This window comes from Tigriopus californicus, chromosome 6 (assembly GCF_007210705.1).
Source record: "Tigriopus californicus strain San Diego chromosome 6, Tcal_SD_v2.1, whole genome shotgun sequence".
Taxonomy (NCBI): Eukaryota; Metazoa; Arthropoda; class Copepoda; order Harpacticoida; family Harpacticidae; genus Tigriopus; species Tigriopus californicus.
The window spans coordinates 15,124,809-15,143,098 of NC_081445.1; the positions used below are offsets into that span (position 1 = coordinate 15,124,809).

Consider the following 18,290-nt stretch of genomic DNA (forward strand, 5'->3'; position numbering starts at 1 on the left):
CAAGACTCACCCTCATCAAAAAGTAGGATCAAACCAGTTTCTATCCATGCATGTTTTCCCTCTTCCATGGCCAAGCAATTACCCCCTCTTTCATTACCCGAGCAAGACTGGTAGAGTGTCATTTTCATGTAGAGCAATTGAATAAAGTAGATGGAACTGTAACCGAAGTTCATCTTTGATTTGGCAAGAATCCGGTGTTAGACTCTAAGTGTAGGGATCAGCATCGTTTGATAGATGCACAGTACACTAAGATAGTGACCACATTTTGCAGGATAGTTAGCCTTGAAGATTGGCCCAGGTATGCCAGACAAACGAGATTGATCTGGGACCAATGGGGAGTAGAGGTAGCTAGCAATTTGTATCCTTAGTCATTTGATGATTGTTTGAGGCACTGATAAAGGAAGCTCGAACTATTGCTCGTATGCCCTGATTAAGGTTATAACCGGAGGCCTTAAGATAGGTCTAAGAAATTTAAGCCCTTGTACTAGGTGGTCTCCATCTTTGAGAGCTATCAAGGTATTTTTACCTAGTGCTTGGGTCAGGAGTTCCATGTTTCCGTTCACCACGGGAATTCAATAAGTCAGGACCTTTCACCCCTGGCTGGTGGACGGAACAACATCTATGGCCAGTTCAGCTCATAAGCACCAGGGGAACAATTTCCGATTGGGACGAATTGGTCATTCCAAAGTCTTCTGGAATCACGCATTGACCATGAATGGGTTCGATGTCGGTTTGAGGTAAGGACAAATTTTGTCTCAGTAGTAACTGGTTGGACGTGCCCTGGACTTGGGGCCAACAATAGTCGTGATCCAAACTTGGGGAAGGACAAATTAAAGTCATGGCAACGATGTGACTGTACTTACAAGATCTTTTTATGAGATGTGGAGTGCGAATGGAAATGAAAGTTTCGTGTCTCCTGAACCATAAGCTTTATTGAAAATTAGCAGCAAGAAGAAGTATCACAACATCATGTCATGCTCGGGGTAGACGAGGCCAATTAACATTACATAGCAATCAATATAAAAAGATTTCGGCCTGCTCTGGGTCACTAACATAAACTTTTGACAACATAACTTTGAAACAAGCAACTTTACACAAGTAGAAATTAAGAAATTGATTAGCCTTCACTAGAAGAGATCTGTTCCTTGATACATTTTTTCACTTTGGAAACTGGCTCAGAGTTGGCATCACCCAGAGCAGTCACAAAATGCAGGAAGCCCGTTCACAGTCCATACTCCCAGATGTTTGTGTCTTAGCCTTGGTATTAACATGACATAACCAGGGGCAAACAACTTTCCAATGTTGCGTACCTATTCGTTTTGCAGTTCGTTCAATGCCTTCTTTGTGAACTCTTTAACATTTGAGAGGAGACAAAAGTGGGAAATCCGGTCAAATAATTCTTTGTCAGAGGATGATAACTTCCTCTTCCAGGCATTAAGAACATGCCACGCACATTTGATGTGCTTAATAGGCAGATGTGGGAACTCGTCGAGCCAGGCATTGATGAACGATTTTGACCCATCCGAAACCAAGACCTTCGTCATTTCAACAGCGTCCGGAGTTATTTCGTAAAGAATTCTGAGAGTGGGCTGAATGACTACCTTTGATTCAGAGTTGGCAATTATTTGAAGAATTGGTAATCCCTCCCCTCTTGCGTCTAGAAAGAGGCATGGCATTTAGATCAAATAATCTTTGAGTATCCTGTAAAGTAATAACAACAAAATGAATTACCTAACACCAAGAAGGTGATCAGGAGGAATTTGGATTTGTTTGTACCATAAGTACTGTCCATGGTTATTGTAGTTTGAGATTTCCATATTGCTCGATCATCCAGTCAGACAAGTATATGATGAAAGCTGAGCCGCTCACCTCAATAGCCTTAGTCTTTATGATATGGGGTACAACAGGGTTGGGTTTAAGACCCAAAAAGTAGAATCTTTGAAACTCACGCCTCTCCATTGTTTCACAAACGTTTTCAATCTCTGACTTCTTGAAATCCATCTCAGATTTTACTTTTGCCTTTTGAATATTAGCAAGATCTTTCAAGGTCACGTGTTTGTAGTCTACACTTTTGTAGTTCTCAGAACTGCAGTATCTCTCCAAAATGACTTTCTAGGGAACTCCAGCTTCTAAAAGAGACCCTAGCATGTCTCTGGTTACTTGAGGTATTTTACAGAAGCAAGTTTCCGCTCTGTGCCAATCAACCTTTGACCTGAGATCGAGGCTGTTCCAGTTGCCTTACCACAAATCCGACTAGACATCCATGGGGTGTCAACTTGGTTTTCAAACGCTTCGGCCTTGGTATGGACGTGTTGGGGGTTTCTTTGTTCTGAACAAATAATAAGCTGGATGACAACAATGATGAGCTGGAAATAAAACTTAATACAAACCAGCATGTTTTCATGTCAAGTTCACATCTTCTACCGCAACATTACTACAGTTACTAATTTCTACGTGAATGAAATAAGGGATTAAAAACATTGAACCTGGCGTCATTCTGAACCCTAAGGCTCACCAACATAACATTTTTCGACGGCTATAGACTAACTGACTCTTTAATTTGAGTCCTTGACTGAATGTGTCAAAAATATCGCATCACTGAATGTCCTCTCTTGTGGGGAAAAAAATAGAAATATAGCGCTCCTCCAGTTCTCACAACCAAATAAACGAGGAAATATCTTTAAGTAATAGATTTTGATTTTAGTGTCTTAATCGTCAGAGACTTAAACCTTTTGTTTCTGGCAACATATTTTGCAATGCTAACATAAGTTTTTTTTCTATTTTCCCCACACTAAGATGGCCGGAGAAGGGAATTCGCCTCAGCTTCCGTCGCCGCCACCTCCATTGTTGGAGGACCAATCGGAGTTATTGGTAAGTGCGATGGAAGTAAAAAAAAAAAAAAGTGTTAAATACCCTCCCTCAATCTCATCGAAAATCACTTTTCAGCCAAACCTGATGACCCAAACTGTGCGGTGAGTAGGGTTGCGGCGAGCGCGGAGGCAGCCCGCTTCGTCACGTTCCTCTTGACGAACCCTGGGGAGTTGAGCAGGGTGGAACAGGCCCAAAGGGCGGCATTATCCGCCAGGGCCGCCGCCGAGGCCTCACGCAAGATCGCAGACGCCTCGGGGACTGTGGAGGACGTCAGGCTTGCCGAAATTGCTGAAAAAAATGCTTATGTATGCGAATCCCTCGTCCCTCTCTTTTCTAAGAATAAAAGCTAACAATTCAAAGTCATTTCCAACGCTATTACTTATTTAGTTAGAAACATGATCCAGTAATTATTTAGTTATATATGATTATGAGGTTTTAATCAAAATTTTGGGAGGCTAATGAGCCGATGTGGAAGGAATGAAGGTGTGAACGTGCGTGAAGCCTCATTGCTGTCTCTTTGTAGACAAATGAGATTAGTTAACATTGTATTTTGGACTTGCTGAGTATGGGTGAAGCTGATTAATTAAAGCAACTCGGTTTCAAAATCTGGTTGAAGCTGATTTACGTATACAACGCGCTTTATACTGAACCAAACCTCACTCACAAAATATAACCTGTATATTTTACATATTAAACATACCTAACCTACCTTTCAAACCCATTAAAATCAAGGTGATGGGCCCAAATGTGAGAAATTTACTATGTGTGATATGCGTTTTGGATACTAATAAATGGAATTGAGGTGATGGAATATGAGGAATGAGTCTTGTTTATACGAGTTGACTTTGATTGTCCTTAAAATGGATGGGAGAGGTGATTTGCTGATTGGATGGAAAAAGAGAAAGAGATGTGTTTTACTAGGATTAGGATGGGATGAGGGTTTAGGGTCTCAAGGCATCATGCTATATCATCCAGATTCCGTTTTTGCTCATGGTCCAATTTTTTGGACTTGGGTGTCCTATTTTAATATTTGAGAGATTTCAAATGGTTTCTCAATTGTTGTTTCTCCATTCTTCAATGATCGAAGCCTGCTCCAACCAACTGACTACTTGGTATCTCTTTTGACGATATTCTTTCAACTCATTTTCCGATGTCGACCCGTACTAGAAAATAACGAGCGTTTGAGCATGTGTGTCGTCCCATCATCGAGGCTCAAGGCTGGCGACACATGTAGCTAGTCACCGGTAGTATGTAGAAGACCCAGACCATTACCAGCCACAGTGCCCTCAGCCCGACCCTAAACCATGTGGTCTGGCATATTTTTCCTTTTGATGCCTTGGGGTGTGGTGGTCTCGGAGGAGCATTTTCACGGGTTATGTGGTGACCCATTGATCAAACAAACGTACATATGCGGGTTTATCCTGGCCTTTAAAACGCCCAGCCTTCATAGGGTGGAGCTTTTCAAATTCCTGGCCGGGGCAGCCCTGAGGAGTTCCTAGCTGGATCCCTTGATCGACGACGGCATGGATGGGTGCGCTGCTCTGGGCTCTGGGCTCTCCTCCTCTTCTCGGGCTAATGCCAGCAGGGCTGGAGGCCAGGCGTGAAACCAAGTGCACTACTCATTGCATGCACTCATGTCCAGAGGATCTGATTGGCCCAGTACACACGCACGTCAGAGGGTGCTATGCACAGTACATGCCCAGTCCATGCCCAGTCTTAATCGGTGGTAATCGGGTAGGTCCAGTGGACTTGTGGTCTTACATGTCATCAGTGGCTCTGGCTCACGCGGCTCACACCTCCCGTCGTTCTCCGGAACTGGTCTTTTGAGCCTGAATCGCCAGGACCGTCCACACACCATTGACGCGTTGACGTGGGTACCCAACGCTCGTGAAAAGGATCGTGAATCGTCGCGCGGGGCCCGGATGCACTACCAGACTACCACCAGTCCAGTGGGCGTGGCTCTCTCTCTCGGGCATGTAGGCGGAGGATCGTGCCATAGCCAGAGGGTCCTCCCCGCCCCCGCCCATTCGTGACTCACTCTGGCCCTTACTCACCCACGGCCGGCATGCCGCTCTCCGATTTGGACACGCCTGAAGAGGGCGAGACGGACGAAATCCCGCCGCCCTCGGCGGCCTCGCCGTCCGTGACGCGGCCGCTGGCCTCCGGTTCGCTGGCCTCGCTGGCCTCGCTGGCCTCGCTGACCTCGCTAGAGGCGCCCCAAGAGCCCGAGGTCTTGAATGATGAAGAGGAATTTGGCCTGCCCAGTCACGTGCTGGCCATCGCCTTGGGCGACCTGGATGAGCCGGCTGAGGCTGAAGCCGATCCGCTGGGTGAGACCAGCGCGCCCTGGCCCATGGTCCTAGGCACGGTCCACTCATTGTCCCAAGACCCGGGCCTCTTTTCCCAAATCGAGGTGGAGGAAGACGATTGGTCGTGCTTAGAGCCACCCGCCCGCCTCTCGGCCTCGTTTCACCATCCCAATGTGAGTCAAGATCCCGTGGGCAAAGAGACCCTGATCCGCGAGGCCGTCTGGGAGGACCAACGCATCCAGTGTCTCCGATTGAGTCTGCCCAAGATTGATGACTTGGCCCACGTCGACAGTCGGGGACGGGTCGATCTCAAGCGCTTGAAACGCTCTCAACCTCAACTCTTTTGTCGACGGCCCACCCGGAAAACCACCCCAGCGGCTAAACCCAAGAAACCCCGCCCCCGTGCCCCGCCGACCCCCACCGCTATCCCGGCCCCGGCCCCGGCCTTGAGTGCCGCGCTAGTGCAATATTCCAGTAGTGATTCCGAGGATTCCGAGTTAGAAGCGTTACGGCAAAGGCATCGACCCGTGGCGGTCCTCGCCGACCACCCCAGTCCCTCGCCCAGGGCCAGCCAGGCCTGGAAGCGCCCTCGCCCAGCGTCGACACCCCAATCCGAACCGGACCCCCCTCCTTATGCCAAAAGGAAAAAGACCCAAACCGGAGGACGGCCCCGGGTCAGCCGGCCCCCAGCGGCTGTCGTCAGTCATAGTGATGATGCCGAAACAGTTCCAAACCCACCACCCGTGGTCCGTGATAGTGACGCCACTGCTGGTGAGCGGGTGGCGGATTCACCCACCCATCCCATCCATCCCCAATCCGTGGGTCGTCCGGGGGTGATCCCGCCATCCCCGGGTGCCCCTCCGTCCCCACCCGCCCCCTCGCCGGTCCCACCACCCATCGCCGTCCCGGACCAGCTCGAAGTCAACCGTCAGGCCCATGAGGATGAGGCTTGGCATGAGCCCGGCCCTTTGAATTTGGCCTTTTTCAATTCCACGCATGATCTGCGCAAGTTCAAAAAATTGCTACTAGTCGAATTACACCACCATTGTGAGTTCTTGGGCAAAAAGGCCCCCGGGATCTCGTTCTCCGCCCTGGAACGTCGCATTCAATCCGCTATGGATCGAATCAAGGCGCAGAAGCCCTTGATCCCGGCTCGACCCTCCCCTGCCAGCCCTGCCAGCCCTGCCAGCCCCTTGAATGGACCCGATCAGAGGCTCCGCCTTGGTGCCGGCATCTTAAAGGAGGTGCGCATTCAACTGAGCGATGTGCGAAAGGTCGGCTCGCTCCACGAAAAGGCATTCCAATTGGCTTGGCCACATTTTGAGCGCTCATTGGAGCGACGAGCGCGTCAACGCCAAGAGTCTCTGTCGTTTTGCTTGAAGATGATCAAAAAGTTCTTGGACACGCGCGAATTGTATTCGCGAGCCAAACGGGAATCCGAAGACAAGCGAAAAGATCGAGGGCGAAATCGCAAAATCCTGTCCGATGACTCCGAAAGCAATGATGACGGGGATAAGGCCAAATCCAAATCCAATGCAACCAGCCAGAGACAGGACAGTCCCGATCATCCGGGGTCTGAGAATGCCAAGACCAAGTCGGGCTCGCACATTACACAAATGGGCAAGGGATTCAAGTAAGTGTATAACAGAGACGAGTGATTGGGTTTGTGTCGTAAGTTCTTCTAAAAAGTTCGTGTTTGAGGCGGATGTAGGCGTGCGCTCCCTTCAACCACAGGTGACAAGTTGCACTCTTTTGGTCTTACTGGCTGATGGTAGACCCGCATTCTGGTTGTACTCGTCCATCCATTGTCCATCTAATGCTTATTCAACCTCCCTTTATTTCAGAATCCCAAAGGCCGAGGGCAAAAGTAAAGACCAATCGAAGGAGACCACAATGAAATCCATTCTGAAAGAGGAGCCGATGAAGACCAATAGCAAAGGTCAGGCACCCGCCAACGCCAAAAACCCGTTGTCCAAGCAATACAACCATAGCTATCAAAAACCGAGGGATTCAAATCCATCTCGACCAAGCGCCAATAAAAAGCCCTCATTTTCATCCGCCACCAAACGTACCCAGAGCTTTGATCTCTTAAATGTGGTCAGTGGAATGAAGAACAACACCAAAAAGAAGGAGCCGCGAACAGATCCCCGTGTCAGAGAGCTTCAAAATCGCCCGCAGTCCAAAAATGGCCCTCATTCTGACACCTCCTACCAATCAAGGCACGGACATAACTCGCACATTGCCAATGGCAAGAGAGACAACTCGCTAGGCCAAAACAAGCCAGATCGACTTCCGTTGAAATTCATCGGGGATGACGACGTGGACGAGGTGCTGTCGCGACGAATGCGCGATCCCAATGGTCAAGACTTCAGCACCGTGATCGCGTGGAGAGAGCCCGGATTATCACCCATCATGTTCAAGTGTCGGGTGTGCAATCTGAAAATCCAGGGTAAGGGCGATCTCATGCATCACGTGGTGGGGTTTAGACATCATACCAACTTCAAACGCCACACGGCTTTGCCTCCACGAGACAGGCCCAAAACTGCCTTGGACAGGCCCAAATCTGCCTTGGACAGGCCGTCAAGTTCGGTGGGTGACGCCACGCCCCCAGGTGACGACTACAGAGATGATAGTCCGACCCCTGGGGCAGGTCAATCGATCGAAGCTCAACCTCCTGTGATGAATATCTTACCAGTGCCCTCCCAAGTTTGGGACATGCCCAAGTTCTCTCTGCCCCTGCCTGTCCCATCTTTACCCAAACCCGTGCCCTCGACACGACCAAGTTGTGACTCAGTGACGCCAGGATCATTCATCTCATCCACGTCACCAATGCAATCATCAACCGAGGCTACCCGACCTCGTTCTTTCATTCCGGGTCTACCCACGCCCATACCGGTGCCTGTTGCCACACGCGTCCCTGTTCGTAACCCAGATTCCCACTCGCCCACTCCCGCTCCGTCCTGCTGTACCGTACATCCGCCTCCCAAAGCCAGGATCACCGGCGGTCAAGCCAGGTTTGTCCAAGGCTGATCTTGAGAAACTGCCTCCACCCATGAAGATGAGTGAACGTGTCAAAAATCACTTGAGTCGCGCCCATATGCATGCCAATGTGAACCCTCTGGAAGGAGATCAACCTCTGAATGGACCAAACGACCAGGATGAGGGTGAATGTGAGGAAGCCCATTTGAATCAAACGGAACCGAAGACAGAAGAGAAGCAACCAGACACGAAGCCCAAGGGCAACGACACCCCAGAGGGCGGATATTACGAACCAGGGGATCAGACACCCATTTGGAATCCGCCGTCAGCTGCCGCCAGTGATCAGGCAAAGGGACGGGTAAAACCCGCGAGTGAGAGCTTCGGGGAGTTCAATATTGAGACCAGCAAGAGCTTCCTGAACAAGACCCATCAAAACGTTGAAGATGCACAGCCACTCTTAGATCGTAGCAAGCTCCAAGTCAAGGACATGAACGCGCTCATAAGCCCAGTGGAATCTGATCCAGCCATGCTAATAGGCCAAGACTTCAGCTCAATCCTGAATAAAGTGATTCATACCCTGGCCAAGAGCACAAAGGGACCGGTTGATGTCGGGCAAACGCCTTCGCCCTCATCTGATCCACCCCCACCTCCGTTACCAGCCACTGATGTTTTACCCGGCCCTTCCCCACCTCTATCTGAGACCCCCCTCAATCCCCTGACTGATTCTAACCTGACAAGAGTTCCTTCGATATCAAACCCTCATGAAGCTGAGGCTGAAGTTGTTAATCAATGTACCTCCTACCTTGGTGCGAACCATTCAGGTAGAGCAGCAGCGGAAGTAGGGCCCTCGGCCTCATCTCAACTAAAATATCACTCAAACTCGTCGGAAGTGATTGCGCCCCCACCCCCTCCTGGAAATCCACGACAAGCAAAGGACATGCGACGCCCATCCGGGAGTATTTCTGACGTGGAGATCAACAGCTTCATGAACCAATGGTGCCATCAACCTCCAGCTCAGCCCACCACCTCTACAGAACTGGTCACACCAAGTGCATCCACCCACAAGGAACCTGTGCTTTCTTCGGCTTTAGCCAAACTCAGAGCCCGGAAAGCCCAGAAGAAAGCGGCACAAGCTGAGGTTTCTTCATCCACGGGAGGTCGTAGCAGTCCACTGGGCTCGGACATTTCGGAATGCTCTAACGCCTCTGGACAAAACTTTCTGCCAGGCAACCAATATAGCCGACAATATCCTCCTCCTCCTATTCCTCCCCTTCCTCCCCTTCCTCCAAGTGCTCATTATCAGCATCAGCACCAGCCACAACAACGTCAGCCCTATGCACCATCTTACCACTCGGACGTTGGAAATGGGTGGGGTGGAGCCCAACCTCCTCTACCCCCCATCCCACCTCCACCTCTTTCGATTCCACCCTCTTCGTCTTACCTGCACCCTTTTCCGTCTCACTATCAGCAACCGCCTCTGCCGCCCTCACAGCAGATCTTCCGGCCCAGATAGCCTTAATCGGCCTGAAGCTGATTGCATCAGGCTTGGAGGGCAGAGAGGAATCAATCAGGTTCAACAGCAACCTTGGAAAACTCAACTAACAGGTATGGGTCGGCCATCTTCTCTCAAGCATATCTTGCTTCATTTCTAGACTTTAAAACGCGTTAAGATTATTTGATGAGTCGGCCTGTCCAGCAGGCGCGCATGTGATTATTTATCAAGCATTAGCAACTCATGTCTTCGTCCTCTTTGTTGAGATGGGACGGCTAATTGAAATCATTTCGATGTATTCCTCTTACTCGAAATTCAAATGTCATGGATTAGGCTGGGAAAAAGTACATAGGTAAATCATCAAAATTTCGTGGTGAAGATTTCAAATCAAATAAGATTTAAAGGTTAAATGTTTCAGCCGTTAAGTGAGCGAGGAGAGAAGATCTGCCTTTATAACATTGAATCAATGACCATCTTTTTCTTGTATTGAAGAATGAACTGCGTTTATAAAGCTCTGCACTTAGTGTCAACATTTCGACGTGACCCATTATGAAGTGGCGACTAGATTTTCATGGTGGTCAACTTCTTTTTGACAGTCGAAACTTGAATTTTGACGTTTGCTCGTTTAAGCGGGTTTTAAGGACCTCTCAGTGTTAAATTTTATAGTCTATTGCGTGACACTGAACTATTTTTGGACTAATGACCAAACATGTTATATAAAGATGAAATATTGTTAAAACAAGCCTGCTAGTATTGGAACGTGGCGAAAGTGATCGGTTGGGGTGTTGCCATAAAGTCTTTTGTAGCAATAATACATGTGCAAGATTTCTTCGATATTTGCAATCTGACAAACTAGTTACGAGTGGATCGGTTTTTATTTACGTTCCATTTGCCAAATGATGAGTTGAAGCAAAACACTTCTACACCCCACCCCCACCCCCCACCCCCAGACCCTAAATAATGTGTCGTTTCTGTCCTTCTTTTCAGGGACCTTTTTGCTTGACACCACCACTAAACTAAACACACGAATTGTCAGTATTGAGATAGAAGAATCAATTGAATACGATGATCTAAAATAAAACGCCCTGTCGATGAGTGTTTCCTTTAGAGAATTCCCTTGTAAATTGTTAATGTTTTTGTTTGCTCTTCTTCAGGTCCGCCTCGTCTAAAAGCATTCCCATCATCATGAATGATTTCGGTGCACCGCGTGAGTGACATCTTTACTTGAAAACTGAGCTACTACCTAAGTAAACTATGATTTCACGTCTAATTGTTTGACAGGGCACGAACCCGGTCCCCCAGGAGAAGAAGGGGGCCCCTCCTTAGAGGTCAAAGCTCAAATTCAGTCCACTTTGGACCAATTCATGGACAGTCCCTTGGTGGGCTTGGAATACATCGTGGAGATCGTGTGCGCCAATTCCCCGCCCAAATATCACTGCTTCCTCTGCGATCGCGACTTCCAGGCGTTCAATCTGATTTCAGATGTGTTGAGCGCCGAGCATCGCTTTGAATACTTGGTAAGTCCTGATTTCATTTCTTCTTTGTCTATCACGGTTAAATCGGATTAAAATTTTGGACCAATATGAAGAAATTCGAATTTCCTGCTAATGGTGCCTTGAATTGGACAGGAATGGTGGCATAAAAGAGTCCAGATGAGTTTTGAGACTTTACGACGGATCATCTATGAAGTAGATACGTCTTAATGAAAGATTGCACTTCAAAATTCGACTTCAAAGGATGAAGCGTGTTTTCATCTTCCAGTTCAGGAGCAATCGGTCATTGGCGTGTAGAGCAATCTCCTCATTGAGCCAATGGCCATGAATGCCTTTGAAAACGTCAGGGTTTAGGTACGATTTGTACACTTGCAATGCCAATCGTAAATGCATAAATTGTGCAAAAAGGTATTTTCAAGAGGAAAGGTGTAGAAGGCAAGACTAATTATTTAATAGGAACATTTGCGTTTCGATGCACTTTCAATGAGTCTAGTTAATTCCGGTAATTATACTCATTCGCGGAATTAGAATTAGTCGCATGTGACGACTCCTCATTTCCAAGCGAGTTACCATCACATGAATATTTGATAACTCTAAAACATTTCCTCAGAGTATTATGGGTTAGAGAACAGACCGGTATAATCTTCTTAAAGCTTTTGAAGGAGCACGTTTGGCTGACGTAGTAAACGCGAAAACTCTGGGAGAAAACAAGGTTTCCCCGACGCTATAACGGTCAACGATTGAAAAAGGACGGATTAGATTTCAGGAGCTAAAATAAAACAAACGTGACTTAATTTTGAATTATGCCCCATTTACTGTTTTACAGAAAACCAATTTCCCTTTGGCAGGCGCGAAATTTGCTGTGGTACCAAATATTCGTGTTTGGGAACAACAAACCTTGAACTTCTTAGAAAGCTGTGCCCTTCGCATTCAAACCCGATTTGGCCGCCTCAAGCCCATTGTGGTCACGGGCGAGCAATACTTTATCGACAACAAGCATAGCATCTACAAATCCATTCAAAATGGAACCCACTTCAGGTATGATATTTTATTGTAATTATATCGTGTGATTAGGCCCACTACATCACGCTTTAATGCTTTCATTTGCATGGACAGAGAGGGTGAAGAACTGAATTTTATGCACTTGCCCGATCCCTTCGCCTCGTATTATTTTCGCCTGGATGAAAAGGAGATCGTCAAGCCCAGTCACAAGTTTATGACTGGCAAGCCCGATGAAGGATTGGAACATATCAAGAACCCGGAGCTTCAAACCCTCATGCAAAGAGAGATTGCCAGGTACGTGATCAAAGCAGGCCTCCTATTAATGCATAGAGCACACGAACCGATTGTTCCGATTGTTTTAGATTTCGAGATCAAAAGAATACTGTGAGCAAGGCCGTGGTGAAGAGTGACAGGTCAAATAATCAAGAGGATGGAAGTTAGTACTTATTTCGCCACTCATTAACTCGCATAGTCTTTTCATTCGTTTTCTCATTATTCGTTAATTAATAGTGTCCAGTAAACAATCGTTCGGAGGATTTGCTCCAAAGTCACCTGAACCTTTCCAAGAGCATGACCGGGATCGTGAGAGGGAACGTAGAAGGTTGGTATTAGGGCATTCTTTTATGATATTTTAGAGCCTATAGGCAAACATGTTGTATCTTCAGACGTAAGGAATCTGAAGAACGCGGTCGCACACGCCGACCGAGCCGCGAGCGCTCCCGGAGGTCAACTTCTCCATCTTTGACATTACGCGAAAAGAGAGAGCGCCTAGTATCCCGTAGCAGTGAGCTCCTGCGTCGTTCGCCGTCCTCGATTGGCTCATCGCGTCCCGATAAGAGAGAGAGGCGTTCATCGCGTAGCCGTGAGCGCGAGCGCGAGCGGAAGCGCTCGCGCTCTCTTTCTCCTTTTACGCTAGCCCACAACAAGTGGAGCAAGTTCCACAAGGCTGAACGGGTTATGTTGAGCTCGCTGAACCGCAAAAAAAGTATCTATGACAAACGCCCGGAAGACCATCCATTATATGGCCAAGAGTGGACGCAATTCTGGGAGATGCGTTACCGAGAGGTCCAAGAAGAGGGAGGTAATCCGGATGAATATGATTACAAGTCGGATTGGATTCCGTTTTGGGGTCGTCGTGTCACCGAGATATTTGAGGCTGAGGTACTGGCTCAAGTTTTCTGCACTCAATCCATTGGTCAACAGATGAAAGTATTCATTTTTCCCGTAGCTTCAAGAAAAGACCAAAGACTTGTTGCAACAATTCGACTTGAGGAGTGCTGATGAGCCTCGAAGGTCGGAATTTGACAAGGAAAGAAAACCCAAAGATGCCGAGAAAGAACGGCGCGACCGAGACAGACGCCCAAGTGAGACCTGCTTGAAATTTGCTGAACTTTGTATCCATCACGTATTGAATTTTCCCCGTCGTCTAGACAACGATGCTCGACGAGGCGACCGAAAGGAACGTGATGCTCACTCCCCGAGCGATCATTGCCCTAGATCTCGCACGGATCGAAGTCCTCTTCACCAGACGTCAAGAATGGATGGAGGAGACGCTCGATCTGCGCATGGATGGCAAGACGCACGCTCTTACAACGACTCCTACTCTGGAATCACGGCCTTGGAGGAGAAAAGGGATCGGGGAGTGTCTCCTGGCGGCGAGCACCGATCTCAGCAACGATCCTTTTTCGACCATCGAAGTCCGAAGAGCTACGAGGAATTCGAGGTGAGGCAGGGTCCGACAAGATCCCCTTTCTCGATGACGGCGGCATGCAACGATGAGGACATTTTTTCATATCATTTGCTTTTAGGACGCTTATGACGGTCCGGTTATGTTGGTACCTTGTCTCCGGCAGTTAACGGCATTAGAAGACATCTTGGGCAGTTTGGGCCCACAAGTGAACGTGATCATGGCCAAGGCTTTGGCGCTGGATCAGACTCGATCTGGTTCAAGCAATTTGTTGACCCAAAACCCGGACATTGCTTGCATTTTGGACATGGTCAAGGAGAAGCTCTCGGGGCAAATGGTAGCAGGTATTGACTTGGTTTCACGCATTTCACCCAAACACGAGGTTTTTCAACGGCTGAATTTGTTAGGTTTATTGGAAGAGATCAAATTAGGGGCCGTCCGAGTAGCCATGTCGCATTTGGTACGTCTACTTCGGTCCTCAACGAAGAAACGCCCCCTCGAACCGCCTAGTTTGGCATCGGCAACGCCCATGAAGGACGAAAAGACCAAGTTTAAAGAGATGGTGGCCGAGCAATTGGCCAAGATCCTCATCAAGCGAGATCGTGGATCCATCTCCAATTACGACCTTCACTGTGTCGTGTTCCAGGTAAAACAAAGAGGGACAAACTTTTCAGTGAGCGCCCACAGCGGTTATGATTCGATTTCAACCTCAGGTTATTAAAGGATCAGTTCTGGATGATGGAACCATCGAACCTCCACCGACTGTTCCACCTAGTGAACCATTAGTGCCCCTCCATCATCTACCTCCGTTCCAAACCTATTCACAGCCCGGACACGGCGGTAAGTTCAGTCATGTTGGCAATTTAGAGTATTGGCGAGACAACCACCCTATCTGAGAGACTAGTAACAAAGTGGTTGCAGTTTTGGGCCTAAGTATAAGCGGGTCCGAGGTGCTATCAAAGGTAGTTCTCATCGTTAAATATGGTTTTGCCCCAGTAGCCACAATTATTACAGTTTTGAACAAAGTTGACGTTTAGGACGGATTTCCGTCGTCTAGAGGCTTTTTGGTCGTATTGTCTTTGGTCACCTCCCTCCCGAGGTCGACGGCTACATAACTCCCAACTATGATGGGTCCGTTCAACATACCGGGTGTCCCCCAAAAAATTGATTGAACTAGCCTGGATTCTTGAGGGCTTGAAGGTGCTCTCAAAACGCACATTAAGCCTCTGCGGTCACTAGAATTGACCCTAAATCCTGGGTTGGGACAAAGCTCATGAATGCTTTTGAAAACGTACAGTATCAGATACCTTTCGTACTTTCTCTGAACACTGTACAATCCCAACTTTTCTAGTCTCTCCCAATACGAGAGCTCTCTCATATCCTCAATGTTCCTAGTAAAACATCTTTGGACCTGCTCAAGCTTTTGCAAACCTGCTTAACTAATTGGAGCCCAAATGGGAGAGGCATATTCAAGTTGCGGCCGAACAATCGACTTGTACAGAGTTAGCATCGTGATACTATCTCTGGACTTAAACGTGCAATATATCCAACCACACGTTTGAAAAGCTTTACCAACTTTCAACTGGATATGCTCATCGAACTTTCCATTATTTTGGAGGCCTACACCTAGATCTTTCATAGATGAGACCTGCTCAATATCTTTACCTCCATTACCATCTACAAGTGAAGTATCTAAAGGAGTTGACCCAAATGTCGTTGAGCGGAATTTCATTCCGTTCAGGGCCATATTACTCTCAGTTACCCAAGAGTAGATTCGATCTAAGTCCTTTGCAAGGCTACTGGAATCTTGGCCATTCCTACCCGAAACTAACTTTGTATCGTCAGCATAAGAAGAGAGACTGGCAGTAATATTAATTTAGCTTTTGAAGTGGGGCAACGAATATTATAAAAAGGAGGGGCGCGAGGATGGAGCCCTGGGGAACACCTGACTTGACATTATGTATGTCACTAAGGGATCCCTAGACCTTAGCCATTTGCTTCCTATCATGAATGAAACTTTTTATCCAATTGAGAACCTTGCCTTGGATCCCAATGTAATGAAGTCTACTCAACAAAAGGCCTTGATCTACTTTATCAAAGGCTTTGGCAAAGCACTTGGCATAACTCTTTGGTTCACTTGATTGATACGTTGCCAAATTCTTGAGTCTAGGGGTCCCAATTCTGAGTAGAGGAGAGGCACTTGTTCCAGGTAGACTGAAAAACAATCCAAATTTGTAGCTGATGTGTGGACTGGAGCCCCCTGATAGTATGAATTTGAAGTCAAAAGTCAAAATCGTTTTCTATTGATGAATGGAAACACGATGTTGCAAGGCCGCGTGATACCGAAAGCCGTGTTTGAAAAATCGGCCCAATCTTTTTGGGTCACGAGGGGACGAACAAATAGCTTAATCAGGGTCAGCCGTACAGAAATTAAATTTACCAATTATTGCTCTTAGTAGACAACACAATTATTCAATTTTTTCAACGTAAACAGTAAGATTAATAATTAAGAACATGTAAAGCGATTTTATTCCAAAAGAGTAATGAAAATCCTCGAGTGGATTAACGGAAAAAACAAAGGCTTTTGGGTAATGGTCTTGCGGAAGATTGGCACAATTTGTAGCTTCTTTTCAACCAGAACATTCGTTGACAATATTTAAAGCTCCTTTTCGTTCATGAGTCGCATCAACCTCTTTTTTCGAAAGGATTTGGATTTCTAACCGTAGGCGGTTCAGCAATTTTCCGCCTTTCCATCTCAGTCAGACATAACATCAATATTTATTATCTTGACGTCGTTTTGATGTCGTCACGTTTACCGTTTCCCAACGTTCAAATATAGAATCAACCTCTATATTGTCTTTTCTTCAGATCAAAGTATGGTGGTGGACAGAGGCGTCAAAGCTCAAGGATATTCTTCGCCTGACAATGGAGAGAATGAGGCTTTTGATGATTTCGAGGAATTGAGTGTAGAGGAACTGCGATCGCTCCTCACCAATTTTCAAGATCTTTCCAAGCAGGAGCAACAAGATCTAATACAATACATGAGGAAGCTGGAGAGAACGAATCCACAGAAAGTGGCCCTCTTAAAAGCTAAGAAGGAAAACGGGTTAGTACCAGTCAAATGGAATTCTTGATCACATGTTTAGAAGCTAAAAAATATCTACTTTATTTTGTGGTCTCAGGAGTGGAACAGAAGCTAGAGGGGAATCGTTGTCGCAAGCACACTTCCAAGATAAAGTAACTGCTTCTGGGAACCAAGCGAACTCTCACTATAATGGGCCAAGGGAATCCGAAGAATCTGCCTCGGGAATTTCAACAAGTTCTTGGAATCGGCATCTATCAAGACCTCCTCCATGTGGTCCACAAGGAAAATCTTTTGGAGATGGTCCAACTCAAGGTTCGACATCGCAAGATAGTACATCTCAAGTTAATATGGCTCATGTTGGGACGCCCCAAAGTGGACCATCTCGTGGTGGGCTCAACAACCAAGGATCATCTCAATTCGGCACAACTGACAACAAACCTCCGACTGACGGACCTCCTCGTGACTTGTACCCTCTTGGTGGACGGCCACAAAGTGGGCCACCCCCTCATGGTGGACCTCCACCACGTGGTGGGCCTCCTCCGCCTCAAGGTGGGCCTCCGATCCTTCATGGTGGGCCTCCTCCGCCTCATGGTGGACCTCTACCTCCTCATGGTGGACCTCCTTATGGTGGACCTCCTCAAAGTGGGTATCTTCATGGTGGACCCCCTCACGGCGGATCCTCATATAGCTCTTCCCCCTATGGTGGGGTAGCGTACAGTGGGCCCCCGTCGAGTGTACTTGCTAATGGTGAACATTCTCATGGACGTCCGCCGTTTCGCCCCAACTCCCAAAATGCAAACAATACTTGGCCACTGACCTCGGGTCAGCTTCCACCTCCACCACCACCTCCCCCAGAGGAAGATTGGCAAGGACCCCCTCAATCGCAGGCCAATCAAGGATGGAATCAATTTTCAGGCCCACCTCAACCACAGGGCCCTTGGCCCCGACCACCACAGCCGCCTCCAGGTGAAAACCCCTGGGCCCAAAGACCAGCCATGCCTCCTGGTCCCAGCCGTCCGCCGGGTCTGCCCAATAGCTCTGGCAATAACTGGCCTCAACAACGAAATGATCACGGCCCCAACTATTCGAACCCGCCTTACTTCGAGAACAATGGGGGACCTCGTGGGTTCAGCCCTCGATTCCCCCCTCAAGGAGGTCATTATATAAATGGCAACTCTTCTTCTTCGATGGGTCCCGGTCCAGGCCCAGGAGGTTATCCAAACCACGCCCAGGCACCTTTACGTGGGCGAGGGGGAGGTCCGCCTCGATTTGGTGGGCGTGGAGGCGGCCCACCTCGTTTTGGATATTGAATGTACGTGGTATGTGCGTGCTGAGCATTTGTTAGGAAATAAAAGTATCAATTGCAAAGCAA

At 47.7% G+C, this 18,290-nt stretch overlaps 3 protein-coding genes and 1 long non-coding RNA gene across 5 annotated transcripts; all 4 read left to right on the top strand.

The window, feature by feature from the left end:
- Positions 1-2,366: 2,366 nt before the first annotated feature.
- On the top strand, positions 2,367-3,234 carry LOC131881936 (uncharacterized). 2 transcript variants are annotated; one of them, XR_009373423.1, is made up of 3 exons: positions 2,367-2,684; positions 2,797-2,871; positions 2,947-3,234. It is a non-coding gene; the product is annotated as an uncharacterized LOC131881936 (long non-coding RNA). The 2 variants fall into 2 exon arrangements; XR_009373422.1 differs by having other exon boundaries at positions 2,371-2,871.
- Positions 3,235-4,533: 1,299 nt separating this feature from the next.
- Positions 4,534-8,210, top strand: LOC131881544 (uncharacterized). The gene is made up of 2 exons (XM_059228430.1): positions 4,534-6,813; positions 7,025-8,210. Exons 1-2 carry the CDS (start codon positions 4,937-4,939, stop codon positions 8,208-8,210), a joined length of 3,063 nt encoding a protein of 1,020 aa, XP_059084413.1. The 5' UTR covers positions 4,534-4,936.
- On the top strand, positions 8,210-18,290 carry LOC131881566 (uncharacterized protein CG7065-like). The gene is made up of 15 exons (XM_059228456.1): positions 8,210-9,764; positions 10,639-10,858; positions 10,933-11,168; positions 11,971-12,182; positions 12,261-12,440; positions 12,509-12,582; positions 12,657-12,747; positions 12,812-13,307; positions 13,375-13,510; positions 13,577-13,869; positions 13,955-14,177; positions 14,241-14,479; positions 14,547-14,673; positions 16,702-16,939; positions 17,016-18,290. Exons 2-15 carry the CDS (start codon positions 10,837-10,839, stop codon positions 18,226-18,228), a joined length of 3,780 nt encoding a protein of 1,259 aa, XP_059084439.1. The 5' UTR covers positions 8,210-9,764; positions 10,639-10,836; the 3' UTR covers positions 18,229-18,290.
- Positions 8,239-9,672, top strand: LOC131881545 (uncharacterized). The gene has a single exon (XM_059228431.1). It carries the CDS (start codon positions 8,239-8,241, stop codon positions 9,670-9,672), a length of 1,434 nt encoding a protein of 477 aa, XP_059084414.1.